Source organism: Thunnus thynnus, chromosome 5 (genome assembly GCF_963924715.1).
Source record: "Thunnus thynnus chromosome 5, fThuThy2.1, whole genome shotgun sequence".
NCBI lineage: Eukaryota > Metazoa > Chordata > Actinopteri > Scombriformes > Scombridae > Thunnus > Thunnus thynnus.
The window spans coordinates 2,576,765-2,594,947 of NC_089521.1; the positions used below are offsets into that span (position 1 = coordinate 2,576,765).

The window sequence follows — 18,183 nt, forward strand, 5'->3', positions numbered from 1 at the left end:
GTGAAATATCTCAACAATTATTGAATGCATGGACAAGAAATTTGATACACATATTCATGTTCTCCTCAGGATGAATTCTAATAAATTTAGTGATTGCATAACTTTTCCTCTAACACTATCATCGGGTCAATTTCACTTTGTCCAATACTTGCAGAACTAATGACATTCCCATCAGCCTCAGCTGTACTTTGTGTTAAGTGATAATAAGCAAAGGTTAGAATGCTAACATGCTAATTCAAAGGGCTGCTGTGCCTGAGTGTCAGCTAGTATGGCTGTAGACTAATCAATCTATTGAGCTATTAATCTGTATCTGAAATCACTTCATATTCGCTGTATCTTGCCCTTACGGTTCCACAGTCAAACAAAAAAAAGTTACACTTTCTGATAACAATCTCACAATGCAGTACATTTTATAGATGTGAAAAGTATTGTTGTGTCACTCTACAGCTCACAGTGATGACACAAAATGATGATAATCAGTGAGTGTCCCAAATTTTCTGCTCACTACTGAGTGTCTATGATATAGGGAGTAGTGAATGAATAGAGTGATTTTTACTGTTTGTCTCTATTACCCATCTCAACAACATACATCATAGTTTTTTGGGGTGGAAAAACAGTAATGTCTTAAACTATAGGTAAAGTTTTTTTTACACAGAACAAGAATTTTGTCCTCAAACTCTCACATTTAAATTGCTTCAAACATACTTTAAATATGCATGTCTGGTGGGACAGGATGCATGTCATGCTTGTTTAAACCTCCTCCTCAACACCTAACCCCACCCTGCATAACAATACTACAAACTGAAAGAAAGCAGCAGACAGCGGTTATGGGCCCATAAGGATGATTTTATTATTCATCAGCTGTACAGTGTCTCATCTTCAAAAAGGACATGACAAAGGTTTCTTCTGTTCTGTTGGTCTTCACAGTAGGGATGCCTTTAAAACTAAAGCCCCGTTTCCACCAAAAGTTCCAGGTACTTTGGACCCAGAGGAACTAATCTCAGGGACTAAACTTGGAACTTTAAAGTCCCTGTTGTGCATCCAGTTTGCGTTTCCACTGCATCTGAGGAACCAGGTAGATCATGCAAATTAGACTCATGAGGAATTAAAAAAAAAATGATGGCAACGCTTACAGTCACAGTGTTAACATGAGGAAAAAATCAACACAGATTTATCCTGTTGTTCTTTGTATTCACTGCTGCATGAGCTGGATGTAAGTAATGAATGCAGAGTAGAAAACTGAATGTCTCCACAGTAAATCATCTGTTGAGTGTTTGATGGATGATTTATTTCTGCTTTATAACGTAAGTGCCATGAAACAATCAGATAAAAGTTTTATTTCTCTCGTTCACTGCTTTGTTTTCTCCACCACTGCTCCCTCTCCTCACTCAACCACTGCTGTGCTGTCTCTCTCTCTCTGTTTAAAATGAGTCGGGACGCTGACAAAGCCTTTTACTTTAACGTTAACAAAGAGAAATGTCCTTCCCTTGTCCTAAATCGATACAAGGGTACTTCCTTGTTTTATGAATGAAGTGGCACACAAGTTGAAGCAGCCATGCTGTATGTGTTTGACCAATCAGTGATGGTCATCCCTGCAAACCTCGCTCCCAAAGTTCCTATACTTTAGGTAAGAACTACCCCCCAAGCAGGGACTTTTTTGGGGGTAAAAAAAAATCTCTCTGGAAAATCTCCCCTTCATTTAGACCCTGGTTCCTCCAGTGGAAATGCAGGTAGAGTCGTAGAGGAACTGAGTTCCTCAAAAGGTTCCTAGTCCCTGGGGAAAGTTCTTGAGGTTGAAATGCGGCTTATGTTAAAAGTGTTTTCTTTCATTTCTTCTGCAAAAATAAAGACAACAATGTGCACACAAAAAACAACGCTGTTGCTACGAGAACAGTCAAACATCCATCTTCTATTCAGCTTTCTGCAGAACATTAACATGATACATTGATAACAGAACATTTTGTTTTCTTGTTTTACAGAATTAACTCTCAGAACAGCAGTGCAGTGACAGAATTGATATTTCTGGGTGATTCTTACAGAAGTGTCAGTCTGACATAAGAATGATGATTTCCTTCTTTAGCACATTGGCACTAATATCTTTCAGTAACCATTTCTGTGTTCACAATGGTTCTTCTTTACAGCCTGGTGTTTGACTGGACCACAGTGGGCCAAGCCTGATAAATGCAAACGTCTGACCGAGTGAAATTAAACCATTGTTCAGCCAATGGTGTAACTTCAGTCGACCCAGTGTCGCCACTTCCTGTATCTGTCGTTTCAAATTAAGAGCCCTCTAGTGTTTCATACAAGGTCCAGCCATATACTAGGGTTTGACCTAGTCTTGTCACAATACAGAGCATGTTCTGTAACTTAACCAATGTTAAGTTACAGAGGAAATGGTTTCATATAACAAAATAACATCTTGTTGTAATAAAAAGGAAGGAAGGCCATATTAACAACCATTATAACCTGTGGTCAAACTGTCATGAAACCTGGGCTAATAGTAGTGTGAGGACCCCTCTTAATTACCTCATTAATTCACATGGTATGGCAAGCAAAGACTCAAAAACTGCCATCCTTCCAAAACAGTATTAACACATGTCAAAAAAAACCAAACAAGAACAAGAATGCTGTTTTTTGTTATTACATACAATTTACTAGCTGAACTTCATTCAATACACATTTTTAGATGGGTGTCAAACTGCTTTATCCTACAGAACAGATACTCAAAAACCTCTTGTTCCTTTACAGGTAAAACTAGCATCACAGCTTTGGGCCAAATGTTAAAGGACAACAGAATATGACGAAGCTTCTGTCATACTATTGAACTGAACCAAGCTCGACCAGGAGAGCAACTGCAAAAATGGCCAGAAATGAAAACTATAACATAGTTTCAAAGAGGAAACAAAATGGCTATGAGCAACAGAAAATAGAGAGCAAAATAATAGTGGTTCAGATTCAGTGTGGTTGGTTAAAAGGGGCTCCAACACAAAACACTCATCTGTGGAAGGAAAGCATAATGGAGGTGGGGGGGGGGGGCATTTTGAAAGTCACCTTTACAGGCTCAGGACATGGAGTACCAGATATGACACTAACATGTGTAGCATATAAATCTAGGCCCCTTTCAACCAACACATCTTCAAATCAGCTATTTAAAAAACATTAAAAAGGCTCAAAAGAAATCAAAAAGCAAAAAGGGTTTAAAATGTGTATTTACATGCAAACCACCTGCCAAAATTGAGGATCACTATGGTGGGTGGGTGGGTGCTGTTTGAGTGACACACTGATTCACAACCTAATCTTTGATAACTTTTCCAAGCACAATATGATCTGGCAGGTGAAGACATGTTTAAAAGGAAAACTAAAGCGAGGCTGGTATTATCTTGAAAAACAATGTTTGATTTTGTCACTGCTGATTACTTTGAGTGAGATGATTCAAATGCATAAACATAATTCCATAATTAATTGAAATATTTGGAATGTTCAAATCACAATTATAGTACAATATTTGACCGACTACATCAGGATGATCTGCATTTTCTCAAGTTTATGTGATGGCAAAACTGTGTGGAAACAGCAGAGGAGCATTAACTATGAAAGACAAATGTCAGTGACAGATAAGAGAGAAAATGTGTCTGTCTGTGCCCATTTGCTACAATCTTTGTCATCAGAAAGAATCCTCCTCTGTTAACTTCCTTCAACTGATAACACCGCAACATGGACCTCTGTGATTACACAGGCCAAGGAGGGAAATCATACTTTCTGGAAAAAAAAAAAAAATGCACGTGGTATCTCGGAGGCAAACTAAAGTACCATATACTACGTCTTTATTAGGAAAAACTACATTTATATCTATATATACACATAGAAAGGCTTGGAATTTGACGATGGGCACTGTTGCAAGAACAGCAAGCATAAGAGCAGGAAATCAAAGTGAATAATGAAGGTCGATAAAAGCATGTCTCCTTGTGGCAGAGCAATGCACAGAGGAGTGTGTTTCCGGCTGAACATTAACTCTCGGGTATGTGGGTAGAGGTTGACACAGGATGTGGCTTTGGGGAGAAACAAGTAGCAAAATACACAATGATTCATTCAGAAGACATTCAAACTGAAGAAAGAGCATTAAGAGCAGAGAGCAGTCTGGCGTTAGCTTGGACTATGTGTGTGTATGATGTGGAGAAAATGACAGCGGTGTGTGTGCAGTGGGATCTGGTCCTTTGTGTATGTGTGAGACCCACAAACGTCAGTGTGCCGGTGTCTGTGTTTTGTATTTACATGCGGCTTCCCTTCTTTGTGCAGGGTTGTTTCTGCAGCTCACTTCAAATGAGGCAAAATGGCTGCAGTTAAAAGCACATACAGATGGAACATGAGGTGAAGGCAAAGGATGTGAAAATGTTAATGGTGTATCTGCCAATTTTTAGTCTTAGTCCGGCTACATGTTTGTGGCTGCGTGTTGTGTTCACCGGTCCATCATGCTAAGGATCATCTCTGGCGTCAGATCTCCGTTGGCGGCAGCGGCCGCGGTTTCCTCATTCACCGCCAACTCGACAGTCTCCACCCCTTCCCCGTCCAGCCCCACCCCCTCCACCGTCAACGCCACTCCCTGCTCTAGAGGTGTCGCTGCTGAGGCGTCGCCCTCCTCTTTCTTCACTATGATGTTCTCCACTGCTCCGGTGCTCTCATCCTCCACCTGAATGATGGCAGCAGCTACAACACACAACAATAAAGACATGCTGCAATGTTGCATTCAGGGGTCATGGGAATAACAACCAAGTCAAATTTGCCTTCTGTTTTATACCACTGTAAACGACATATTTTATAGTAATTTGAAGACATCAGATGGGGCTATGGAAACTATGGAGGGCTGTATAAAGATTACAAGTGCTTGTTGCATCCTCTCGTCTATGTTTACCTTTTTCTTGACCCTCTTTCTTCCTCAACCACTTCCCTCCTCTCTGCTATTTTTAAGGGTTGCGGTTCATGTTGCGTCATTTAATGCCTCTTCTAGCACACATCAGACGCATGATACAGACAGCAGAAGCAGTCAGGGTACAGTAACTGAAATGTGCCCATCTGTGAGATCGATGTGATAAAACCGCTGCAGGTGTGTAGGACTACATAGAAAGAATGAGGGCCAGATGCATAAAACTCTGTAAAACTGTGTGTACGCGCACAGCCAGAAATATGCATTTGCATTCTTTTCGTCATCATGTGTTATCACATATTTCTTAAAAATAATTTATCGATTAATGGACCCAGATAAGGGGCAGAAAATTAAAGGATGGATTAACAAATTAAAAAAATAATTCATATAAATTAATTTATAATGAATTAGTTTTTGTTAAAATCTTCACTTTTGTTGTTTTGTGAGTGGATGATCTTACTAGCTACTGTAGCTAGCAGTAGTGACTGTGTGTGTGTGTGTGTGTGTGTGTGTGTGTGTGTGTGAGACAGGATTCCAATCCACTGTTGCACCAGTCTTACTTGGAGTTTACAGATGCAGAACGACAGCCCACAACCACATACAAAAGCATTTTATAACTACTGTGTATGGCAGGCAAGAAAACATATCAAAGACATTTCTAAATTAAATTGAAGACTTTAGCACCTTCTAAGACCTTTCGAGGGAATTTTTTAAGCTGGGGTGTGTGTGCTTTGACAGTTTGTAAATATTACATTTAAGTACCCCACCCCAAAGACTAAAAACATCCTGTTTTTGATGAGACATTAGATCAGTTAGATGTCAGTGTCCTCACCAGAAGCAGCTGTCTTGGCCGCCACCCTGACTGACTTGCTGGGTGTTGGAGGTTTGGGGGCGTTCTTTGGAGGTCGGCCTCGTTTCCTCTTGACTGGTGGCTCGTCGGGGGCCGGTACTGGGATGGCAGCAGGGGCCTGGTCCAGTTCCATGCTTTCTGGCTCATCCTCTTCCTGTAGCAGTGATGCTTCCTCCTCACCTTCACCCTCGTCCTCCTCATCCGGTTCAGCGTGATCGTCCTCTGAACGACAGAGAGATGCATTAGATAAACTAATGAGGACTGACATGAGTATCACGCTCATACTTGCATACAAGACAAAGTCAAATTCTCACCGCTGTCATCGTCATCTCTCCTGCTCCTCATCTTCTTCTTTCTTCCTCTCTTTCCTTTCTTCGGGGGTGGAGCTCCGTTTTCGGCGTCCTCCACTTCACCAGAGCAGTTCTCAGCGTGGCGAGCCATGGTGTTCTGCAAGAACATAGCGTTACTTCATCTGTAGACTTTTATAACCTCCCTATTAAAGCGCACAGGAGTTCATTTCAGGTGTGTGATAGCTAGAAAGACAAGTGTCCTTACTCTGCGAGTGAAGGTCTTGCTACACTTGGGGCAGACGAAGGCGGTGGGGACGAAGTTGGGGTCATGGTAGCGTTTGAAGTGCATGTCCAGCAGCTGCTTTTGTCTGAAGGTCTTCTCACACTGGCTGCAGGCGTAAGGTTTCTCTCCAGTGTGGGTTCTACGATGCATCACCATGTGGCGCTCCTGGACCCAGCAGTAAGAAACACACAGTTATATACACCACAGTTACACAGACTATACTAGACATCCATTCAGAGTTTTAGGCATGTTACTGGCATTGTTCAAAGGATGCAATGTCAGTCAGTTCACCACTTTGGTCCAGACTGAAATATCTCAACAACTATTGGATGGATTGCCATGAAATTTTGCACAGACACTTATGATCACCAGAGGACGAATCCTACTTTGGTGATCCTCTTAACTTTTCATCTAGAGTATTTAACTCATCAAGCAAAATTTCCTAACATGCATCAAAGTACTCATTTGTTACCAGTATGGTTTTGTAATTTTGCCAGCCCTACATATTATAAATATTAAAAATATTTGTGTCCACACAGACCTGGCGGCAGCAGTAGTCACACATGTCGCATTTGAACCTCTTCTCGTTCTTATGGGACTTCTGGTGCTGGATCAGAGCATAGCGCTCGTGGAACACAGCATCGCAATAACGGCACTTCTTTCCGGTCTCGATGAACGAGTGCTGCTTACGGAGATGGACGCCTGGAGATGCACGAGGATGACAGGAGAAAACTCAGAGAAATGAAACAATGTGGAACTATCTTGTCTGTGTGGTAAGTTTACAGTGTGTGTGTGTGTGTGTGTGTGTGTGTGTGTGTGTGTTTGTGTGTTACCTAAGTCACTCTTGCGTGCGATGACAGTGTCACAGTGTGGACAGTGGAATTTGGCCACATTCTCAGTGTGTTTCTGCAGAATGTGCATCTTCATGGTTCCACTCTGGGTGAAGCGGGCGTGGCAGATGTAGCACTCATAAGGTTTCTCTCCTGAGATCAGGATTGAACATGCACACAGGTATAATATTGTTTAATTTACTCATTCATGTCTGTAATCTATCAGAACAATAAAAGACAACACTGGTCCCATATCTCTCAAAAGTGACATAAGCCACCCTGTGTGCCTTCACTGCTTTATACATGTAGAGAAGCAGATGTTAGTTTTACCTGAGTGTGTCCTCATGTGTCTCTTCAACTTGTATGTGTCTCTGCTGGCGTAGCTGCAAAGACTGCACTGGAATGGACGCTCACCAGTGTGGGAACGAATGTGACGCTTTAGTTTGCTCACCTACATGACGTCGACACACAAACACAGTTGCATATCAGAGCACAAGAAGAAGAAGAAGATCTGCCATTATAATGGCCTCGCAGGTAGTAACTGTCCTCAACAGTTTTCCTGATATGTTTGAAGAGTTTGGATTCAGATTTTTTGTTCATATGTTTCTTTAATAAGGATTAGCATGGAGATGATTAAAAAAAACTCAACTGTGAATTGCGTAAAGCTGTAAGAATATAAAGCAGACTGGAGTTTGTCTTACCTCCACACTGGCATAGTCACACATGGAGCATTTGAAGGGTTTCTCGTGTGTGTGTTTGTAGCGACGATGACGAACTAGCTCTCCACTAGTCACGAAGGCCATATCGCAGTCTGTGCACTTGTGTGGCCGAGTTCCTACAAAAACACAAAACAAGACACATCTTTAAGTGCTGCTGAAAAAAAATCCCAGGTCATTGAAAATCTAATAGAAAAGAATGTAAAGTTGGGCATACCAGTGTGTGTGTTGAGATGGTTTCTTAGCAGGGTGACCGTCCTGAAGGCTCGTCCACACAGGTGACATTTGTGAGGTCTCTCGTCGGTGTGGCTCTTCATGTGTCTGTCCAGGTTGGAACGTCGAGGGCACGTGTAGCTGCACAGCTCGCACTGAAATGTCTTCTTCACTCCTAACATACATCAGTGGAACACACACACACCTCATATTTAACAGTGTTTGTATCATAATCCCAAAGCTGTCTCACGTACTAAACACCTGAAAACTCATCACACATGTAAAAACAAAAACAAATTTAATTTCAAATGTTTGATATTATCATGAATGTGGACATGCAAATCAGCTAATGTTAGGAGGCGGAAAGAGAGGCCTTTGGAGAAACATTAGCTATGGCGAAGCTGGAAGCCTGCACGTCTGAGGACCGGTTTGCAGGCAGGGACAAGGAGAGAGAAAATGCAACCCAAACTTCCATCTGGCACTGTCTCTCTTTCTGTATGTGTGTATGAGGGAGGGAAGGGGAAGCCAGAAGGCACCAAATAACACTATCTCTGTTAGAAAGACAGTTTTAATAACATCATGTAGCAGGATGCAGTACTATTCTCTGTTCTCGCAGGTTGACGATGTTCTAGCCTTTAAAGCGATCAGTGAAATTGCGTTAAATCAGTGTAAAGGGCTGTGTTGGTGGGTGTCCAAGTTGTTTCAGGTACCAGTGAGACAATAAAATACGATCCAGGAAGTCCAATTTGACTAACAGATGCAGAGTTAGAAGGCTTACCAGTCAACCAGAGCAGTTTATAGTAACTCTGGAAAGTCACCAACGCAGCATGTTGCTGGATGATGCTGCGATGCAGTTTGGCAAAAGTTGAATCAGGTTCAACTTTTTTGCCAGAGAGCACAGTATGTCCCACAGGTTGAGAATTTACTTTCACTACTGGCAGAAGGCAGCACAGTGTGTGATAGGCGAGTTCAGTAATAAATTATTCAAACAAAGACTAATGAATAACTCTATTGCAAATGAACAACTACTCAAAATAAATATGTATATGTCAAAATAAATAACTACTAAGAAATAACTATTTATATATTAAAATGAATTTTCCATTTTCACAGCACATTTTAATTGACAAAATAGACTAACTCTGCTTTTTGATGAAAATGTCAAAATAAATAACTATTAAAACTAAATCACTATTTACATAATAAAACACATTTCACGTTTTCAAAATATATTCAAGAGATCAAAACTCTGCTTTAGTCCAGAGTTGTTCTCCTTCGCCTTGTGTCATGTGTCTATTTGCACAGTTGCCATTCCCTGTTGGAACATTTCATTTTCTTGCTTTGAAAAACCACATTTCTAACACCTGTCTGTTTTAAGAGTGGGACAAAAAAAAAAAAGATACTGCAACATACTGCAATACACTGGTGCCAAGTATTGATACATTTTCTTTAAACACAGGACTGCTCACAGTTGATTTAGCTACTTTGGCTTACACTACCCTCCGTCTCCTTATGGAGGCGCTGAACAGACTGGTGGTCAGATGGACAGTAGTTGTAGGTGTCGACAAAGAAGAATTACAAGCATAATAACCATGCTGGAAACACAGAGAGTCTACTGGAGCTTTGACAGTCACCAGCAGCACATTCATGGCTCTTTGTAAAAGTTTCTGTGTCATACCTATGTTGTAGTTGAGCTAGCTGAGAGCCTATCCAGTGTGTTTGTGTGTCTGTGAGGGAGGTCACTACATAGCCGTCGCCCTGCTGTTAATCATGTTAATGTTACTGTTGTCAGCCCTGTATATCTCTTAAAGCTCTGAGTATAGCACAGTTAGTTATCAGCCAGTTGTGTGTTGTGTTTACTGCTACAGAAAAGGAATAATTTTATGTACCTGGGCCACCCAGGTACATAAAATTTGCGGCCCACGACGTCAACAGACTGGCCTCATTCAGTTGAAAATAAATGAGGTGGCTGTGTTTCTCTGCAGGGATAAAGTTGGTCTGAACGCCACCTAGGAACCACCTGATGCAACTTGTCAGATAATCCAATCTAAATCAATGTCATCATTCTCTCAGATCAGCAGACAGCAGTGTCTCACCTTTCTTCTTGATCTTCGTGGGTTTAGGTGGTTTCATGTTGCCCACTACTTTCTCAGCGTTGACCTCAGACAGAAGACCCTCCTGCTGTTCCTCCTCAAAGTCATACACACTGACGTCCATGTCCTTATCTCCTTCAGCATAACGCAGACGACTCTTTTTACCCTGGCCAAACAGCAAGTCGTTAGACCTCATCATCACCTGATGACCTGTCCAGATGTCTGACAAGTCCACTTTAATTCCAGAGAAGAGTTGCACATCCCCAATAACAACACACAACTATCTTACCTTTTTGGACTTCTTGATGATTCCAGATGGAGGCTGATAGTCGGGGTCCTTAGGCCAGGTCGGGTCATCATTCGGGGGCTGAATGGGCTCGTCTTCCCCTTCTTCCAGCAGCTGGTCCCCCACCTCTTCCTCTTCTTCCTCCTCAGGGTGGACTTCTCCTCCCTCCTCCTCCTGCTCCACCGTCTCCACCTCCCCATTAGCACCAACCTTCACTACCTACAGATCAAATGCATGAACTGTTCAGTCACTGTGTCACTGCTGACTATAGGTGCTGCACTGCAAAACAGAAGTGATGCGCCTGATGGAATTACCAGCATAGAGACCTGAGAGGCAAAGTGAAGCATGATTAAGATCGGGATTAGATCCAGATTAAGGGTTTGATGCCAGCACGTGATAATTCATTTTGAGAACAGGTGGCTGATCGAGAATATATTAGCATTGTAGATTATTTTACATTCTTGTTTTGACCGGTGCAGAGCAGACTAATTACATTCTCAAGTGAAGTTTTGAATATGTATTCTCATTTCTCACCCTGAAACTTGCACTGAACATTTGAGCAAGAAATAAGCAAATGTAGTCATAAAAGTCTCAGTCTTTTATTTTCAAACTGGTAAAACATGGCAGCTTGGTCAGAAATAATGTTCACAAACTAAACTCACACACAGGATAATGGTTGACAATAGTCTACAAAGAATAAACCTTAGAAGGAATGTAGCTGATTATTGTTTTTACTGACATCCCTAATGTTACATTTCCATTCATTAACGATCATCACTTGATGTAGGAAGTATAAAGCTCTACCTAAGAAATGGAATATGCAACACTGCTGGCTTCATCTTTCTGTTACAGTATTGTCTTTTTGTCCTTAAGACATAAGTGTGTTTTATTTATGCTCCACAATGGCTTACTGAGACATGGTAAGACCATTAAAGGGAAAAATGATGATACAAAGGAGGAATAGTGTTAGCTTCAATTATGTGATTTTAAAGCTTGTTTTCTCTTTGAAGCTGTAATAAATAACCATCATGAGCGCCTTGTTTCTCATCAATTTCATTATTTATTATTTAAGCAATTCTGCTTCCTTTTTAAGATTGACAAATAGCGCACAAGCACAGAATGACAAGATGTTAAGTTTGGACTCTCATTTCATTACGATTTGCTAAAATGCTGGATGTAAAGCATTTTGTTGGATATTCAATAATCTAATCAAAATAGGCTCATTGACAGTGTTTCCTGGTTTATTAGTATCATTTTTTTGCCTTTTTCCCCCAATTATCATCCAAGAGATGTTAATTCAGTGACACATCTGTTTCAGCGCTCATACAGGTTAGGAAACATCTGTCTGATCATGGTTTGATCTTGTGCTACTGTGGCCTTTGCATTCATGTGACAGTATTCAATCCAGACTGCTGTGTTGAAAGGGCAACAGTGAAGTGACTCAGGCACTTATTCAGACGTGAAGTCGACATGTAAAACTTCCACTTTATGTAATGAAGTGCATTTCTTCCATTGGCTCATTCCCAAAGTAACAGGCTGAAAGACTTGGATGGATGAAGCTTCTGTTGTCATCTGATATCAGTCTTGCAGATGGATTACCCCTGCTGATTGACTAGATAACATTATCTTTTTATGTTCTTCCCCTCTTGTATTGCCATATTAATATTCTTTTTTGAGTGCAGGCATTCATTAGTGTTGTACATCTGAGTGGAAGCCCGACTGATGAGTATGTTGATTTGTGTACCTGAAAGCCCTCAGGCAACGGCAGGGTGTGGCAGATGACTGGGTCTCCATCTTTTGGCATAGCAGTGGTGTCTACAAAGGTGCCTTGCTGCAGAGCCTCCACTGTGGTGGCAGAAACAGGCACCTGGACCAGCTGGAGCTCCCCCAAGCCCAGAGCTGCCTGCTCCTCCATGTTTACCACCTGAGGACAGAGAGAGACGAGCACATGTCGAGACTTAAGACCTGGAGGATGATTTGATGTGAAATGGCTTTAGAAGAGCACCTACCTGTAGTGTGATGATTTGAGTCTGGTCCACTGTTGTTACAGTTGCTTGGTGAGCAGCACCCGCTACCCCTCCAACAACACCCACTGTCGCTGACGACCCTCCCACTGTAGCATCTATCACCTGCAAATCAACTTCAATTTAATAGACTGTTACATGAGATTTCAGGCAGGCAAGTTAGGTGTCCTCAGTTCCAGCTGATTTCATTTATAAAACTAGCATGACATCACCACAATTGACAGATTCTTGCAAGACAGTGCCATCAAAAGAAAGCTTTAAACACTGAGCTTACCTCAGTCTTCATCTGCAACAGCGTGGGATCCAGTGAGTCCATAACCATCATTTCAACCCCTGATCCACTGTCTACACCGACCCCCACCCCAGCTTCCATCAGTTGCTGCTGAGCCTGGGTAGCTGCTACCATCCCTTCCCCATGACCTGAAACACAACATTGATGGGAAATAAAAAACATTTTCCACATAAAGCTGTCTACTTGCAATAAAAATCCATTCTACTCTGTCTCCTGTTAACAAATTCACTGTTTCATGCCCAATTAGTAAGCACCTTGTTCCAGGACGACTCCAGCTTGTCCCTCCACCACGCCCCCGGCCTCTGCAGCTTGCTGGAGGAGGTCAGCCACCATAGCATCCTGGCTGTGGACGGCCTGGATGGAGGGGAAGTCTTTGGCGGGGACCTCCACCACCCCCACACCCTCTGTTGGCCCTCCGTCCATGCTGGGTAGGAACTGAAATACGGCATTGTGGAAACATTATGTAGCAGTGTGTTATGCGAGTTGTCGGTCCCAAGCTATGTAAGCCATTCAGTAGTGTTCAGTCCTACACCATGGAAGAGTTTGCAGATTTTCACAGCAACAAGTAACTTGGTGCCTTCAAATACAGCGGGAGAGAAGAACCTTACAAGCTAATACAAGCTTATATAACCACAAACTTTTAACTGGAGCAAGTATATCATGAAAAACAGTATCAAACAGTTCTGTATCATTGGCCAGTGTATTATGATCTAACACATATGTAAGAATAACATCAAAAATTTAAATGAACATCATTCTATGACTAATCATTTGTGGCACTGTGTTATGGTGAGAAATCCTGGATTTTCCCAGGAAAAGAGTGATATGTTACCAGCAAGTCATCATGTTTAAGTCACAGGAAAACATTCAACTCCAGTGCTGAGCCTGATTCAGGCTTCTCCAGAATGACAGTCTGAACTTACATGCTGAATACAACCCCTTTGCCAACTCAGTTCACATAATATTGAATCCACCCCCATGAATTGGCTGGCAGAACTCTGTTCCACTCAATGCTCAACTTCTTAGGTTGTTTACAAGGCTTCCAATTCTTCACTACTGACATGTGACATATTTCACACTGTAATCACATTGTTGTGAAAGAACAAAAAAAATTCTGCACACTGGCGATAACTTGTACTAAAAATCCTTAATAATGTGAATACAAGTGCAGGAACTTTGTAGCAATTGAATCCCGGTGTTGTAAACTTGGTAGCACTTAACACTACTAGTGTTACCTGGATCAGCAAGGTAAAAGTGCCTGATTTCATGATTTCTGTAGACTGGTGATACAGGTGGTTTTGCTGCTGAAAGCCCTGAGCTCTGCTGAATCAACTGTCTGCTACCTGACTGTCCCTGCCAACCTGAAGGAGGGAAGAGGAACATGTTATACACCTGCACACACAGACAGTGACTTCATCAGCCTATACACAGCTAGCTATCTCTGACACTGTTGACTGTTCTCTTCAAGACACTTGTGCTCACCTGAGGCTTCAGGCTGCTACCTGACTCTGTAAACCTGCGGGAGGGGAAGGAGGATACATCATCACTCTGTGATGGGCAGATAGATTCTCTCTATTATTAAGTGCTTACATAACTCTACTTCTCTCTTTTTATTCTTGCAGCTTAGCAGCTGACAATGTCCCAGATCTCTTGAATATAAAACCTCGGCCATGTGATAGTAAGTGAAGGACAGAGCTCCTCAACTCACAGACACTCAAATGTGTAAGTTTTAAGTTTGCTCCAGGTGACAATCCCACTTCAATTAAACAGGCAGTTGAGGGAATTCTTCCCAGTCTTTCAAATCAATGTACATGCACACATTGCCTTCCTTATCAGGTAGCTTGCTTTATACAGAGCAACACCTCCTTTTGCATCTAGAAGCAGGAATGAAGGAAAAGTATTAGCTCAATGACGGGTCATTAAGATACTGAGCTTGTGAAAAAATGTTCAAAAATCATTTTGAAGCCTGTGGTTGTCACCATTTGAGGAAAAAACTGCATGAACAATTCAAATTTGTGAACTTCTACAACTTCTATTTCTATGGCGAGGTTGGAGTACACAGAAAAACAACTGCTTTTGTCAACATCTGACTACAAATTGAAAGCAGATATTGCATGAAACTGCATTACAGGTTCCCACACTGTCTGTGGCACAAGGGTTTCTCACACACACACAAACACACACACACACACACACACACACACACACACACACACACACACACACACACTTAAACTAAAAGCTTTTGTAGCTGAAAGCAAAGCAAGGCCAAAGTATGCGTATGTTAGTGTGCGGTAAGCATCCAACACTGTGTGTAGCACAGACGTTACACATGTAGAATTAGTGTGGGAGGTTTCACACACAATTTTCTGCTTTGAATCAGTACTCAGATTTTCACAAAGGCATTTTCCCCTGCCATTGTGTAACCTCACTGCTGATATAATTTGTACACAATTTTTTTTAAAAAGACAAACTCAAGTTTTTCAATAACCACAGATTTACAAAGGGTGATAGATAACCACGGGTCTTTGAAATGATTTTCGCACATTTCACAAGCCCCAGATCTTACTGACCCTTTTTTGAGGCCAAAGATTGATGATTTTGGTCCTTGCTGCATCAACACACATTCACCCTGCTCCTTGAAATGGTCTGATCAGACTGAAGACTGCGTAGCTCATCAAGCAAAACTATTTGAAAATTTAGTCAAACAATGACAGAACCCTTGACCCTGCCAGCTTCACTTACAGCAACATGTTTCGTATTTTAGATGATGTGGCTTTTTCCATTAACAACCAAAGTATCTACTGAGCTAAACTGAGTGCATGTACTTCAGATCATGCTGTCAAGTAGTCATCATCTCATAATATAAAACCATCAGAGCTGCATCGTCTAAACCCATATGGAGTTAATGAAAACAACTTGGTAAATGTATACTACATATCATTGCTGTCCAGTAGTGCAACAGATACAGAATCATGGTTATGCCAGCACTGACAGTACCTAACATCTGTTTGTTTGTAGGTTTCCATGTCCACCTGTCTTTATGTTGCTAAATGGGTGGAAGCTGGAGAGGCTCTAGTATAGGCCTTCCTAGATATTTTGACTTATGGTTTAACAAATTGACCACAACATGGCAATGATACCAAGCGCCCAGTAGAGCAGCTGTCGCCTTCTTGCACAGCATTTATACAGCGGTATTTTTGTAGCTCTCCAAGCCGAGTCGTAGAGGGAGCTCTCTGCTGTAATATATATCTGTGGCTATGAGGCTCTAGGTGGGCTTAGAATAAGAGACAAGCGGGCGACGGGTGCAACAACAACTGCCAATTCCGACCACGGCGCGATGACCGAAAAACTAGAAATGCAACACCTGATAATGGAATATAGCTGATGTTGGGGCGACACAGATCGTGTATTTGGTCGTATATGGTCGCTGTGATCACTGAGGATCGTTTTGCTGTGAATGCTTCGTCATTCTCTTTTCCGCGCTGGCCTTAATGTACCGCTTCCGTGTGTGTACTCCACTAACAGGAAAGCCAAGTGAATTAACTTACATTTCAATAATAGTGACTTAACTTTAGATACAACAAGTACTAATTAGGTGAAATGGGACTGTAAAACAGATTTTTGCTCTGGTTATTTTAGGGGGGACTGTGGCGTTTTCAACACTTTCAGACGTGCTAAGTGCGCTGGGTGGGGAAGGGCCTTGAATCCGAGCTAACCTTGCTACCTTCATTACTTTAAATAAAGGTCTCGTTTAACGTTATGTAACAGTTAACAAGCCAAACCCGACGCAGCATTAGCTGAGTAAATTGTGTCAATGTTATGTGCAACCCTGTACTCATGTTATTGTGAGTGTTTGTTTGTGATACACTTTGCGTTTATTAATGCAAACAAGCTACCATTAGCTATGGGCGATAACTTAAACCCGCCAGTTTCCATGTCGTCAAGGCTGTAAAGACGGGAAACAAAGAAGCGAGAAAATGGACGCCTTGGCCTAAACTCTCCAACCAAATCATCGAAGTATTCGTAACTTATCCTCGACGATATTCTCACAGATACGCGTGAAATGGGGCGGTTTGTGTGTATATTTAGTAGAACTTCAGCTATTTAAACATATTTTGACGGGTTTTTCAATAACGATAGAGGGAGACAAACACTCTCCGACGATCTGCCCGGACCCAGAGCCCCATCGTGACACCTAGAGGCCGATTAAAGATCCTGCAAACTCCCCCCTTATCAGAAAAGTAGTGATACTTTACCTCTTTTTAGTGTGTTTCTCCTCCCGTTTAACTCGGCCGAAAGCACAGAGTCTGTGCTACAAAGTTTGGCAGGCTGGCAAGAAATGCTGTCTTCTTCGCAGTTTGTTTTAATCCCTCTCCCGCTTTAGCAGAGTAGCCTCTGCCACAAAATGGCAGTTGGGAGCTCAGTGCGCCTGTGCGGCCGCTGGGGGGTGGTGTCGAAGCTGCTGCAGACACCCTGATTGGCCAGGAGGGGCGCCCCGTTGGAATACATTTAAACCCATTTATCACAATGTTAGGAATAGAGCTGCCTTCCCGTCCCTGGGAGATATGAGCTTTTCTCAGGATATAACCTCGAGATGTCAAAAGCTATATTGAAAGTAATAATAAAAGTCAGAAATATGTTCATTTCAAATATAAAAAATAAAATGCTTGATTTAAAATTATGAGTGCATCTGTTTAATGCCATAGTAGCTTTGCACAAGTGTGGTTCATGGTTGATTCTGTAGCAATTATTAGCTTCAGAACAAAGTCACATCTAGAAGTCACAGTGCATGTGTGAGTTCATAATGAGTGCAAAACTGATCAGGAGGAATTGTCCACAGAAATCATAGTTCACTGCCTTTTTGTTTAGTTTTAAATAGGTTTGAATTTACAATCGCAGATGTCTGTCCATTCATTATTAATAAATGCATTAATGACATGACCTCAGTCTTGTTCAAAGTGATTTACCTGCATACCCAAGCTGAAGTGAGCAGTATTTGTGCCTTGAATGCAGCATATTTTATATCCTTTTATATGCTCTCTGGGCTAAATCCCTGAAATAACTAAAAAAAAAAAGCCACATTATAATATTATAAATGGGTTAAACAACTTCTATCTATATTGATCTGTGATGTTAAACTGCATGTTTTTACTTAAAAAGGATATAGTATTGTATTGGACTAGGGTAATAAAGTAGTACATGAGTTCATATGTTGTTTTGCAATGCTTCTATAGGAAACAACTAAAGCAACTTGTGGATAGTGTCAAGTTTAATTTGGCCAACCTCAGATCCAGCAGAAACTATGATTATGATTCTCCTTTATATTGCAGACTGACTTGCAACTTTGATAAGACTATATGTTCTAAGACATAAAACTCCCAT

The 18,183-nt window shown here is 41.5% G+C and overlaps 1 protein-coding gene across 3 annotated transcripts; it reads right to left on the reverse strand.

Moving 5' to 3' along the window:
- Positions 1 to 825: 825 nt before the first annotated feature.
- Positions 826 to 17,218, reverse strand: ctcf (CCCTC-binding factor (zinc finger protein)). Of its 3 annotated transcripts, XM_067588698.1 has the most exons (18): positions 17,058 to 17,218; positions 14,281 to 14,314; positions 14,034 to 14,159; positions 13,053 to 13,233; positions 12,781 to 12,926; positions 12,492 to 12,611; positions 12,227 to 12,406; positions 10,486 to 10,701; positions 10,200 to 10,362; positions 8,108 to 8,278; positions 7,876 to 8,009; positions 7,505 to 7,625; positions 7,178 to 7,327; positions 6,886 to 7,046; positions 6,327 to 6,509; positions 6,086 to 6,218; positions 5,754 to 5,993; positions 826 to 4,704 (listed from the first exon to the last, which is right to left on the reverse strand). In XM_067588698.1, the coding sequence occupies exons 3-18, from the start codon at positions 14,064 to 14,066 to the stop codon at positions 4,457 to 4,459; spliced, it is 2,580 nt and encodes an 859-aa protein (XP_067444799.1). In that variant the 5' UTR covers positions 14,067 to 14,159; positions 14,281 to 14,314; positions 17,058 to 17,218; the 3' UTR covers positions 826 to 4,456. The 3 variants fall into 3 exon arrangements, with proteins under 3 accessions (XP_067444799.1, XP_067444800.1, XP_067444801.1); XM_067588699.1 differs by lacking the exon at positions 14,281 to 14,314; XM_067588700.1 differs by lacking the exons at positions 14,034 to 14,159; positions 14,281 to 14,314.
- Positions 17,219 to 18,183: the final 965 nt, after the last annotated feature.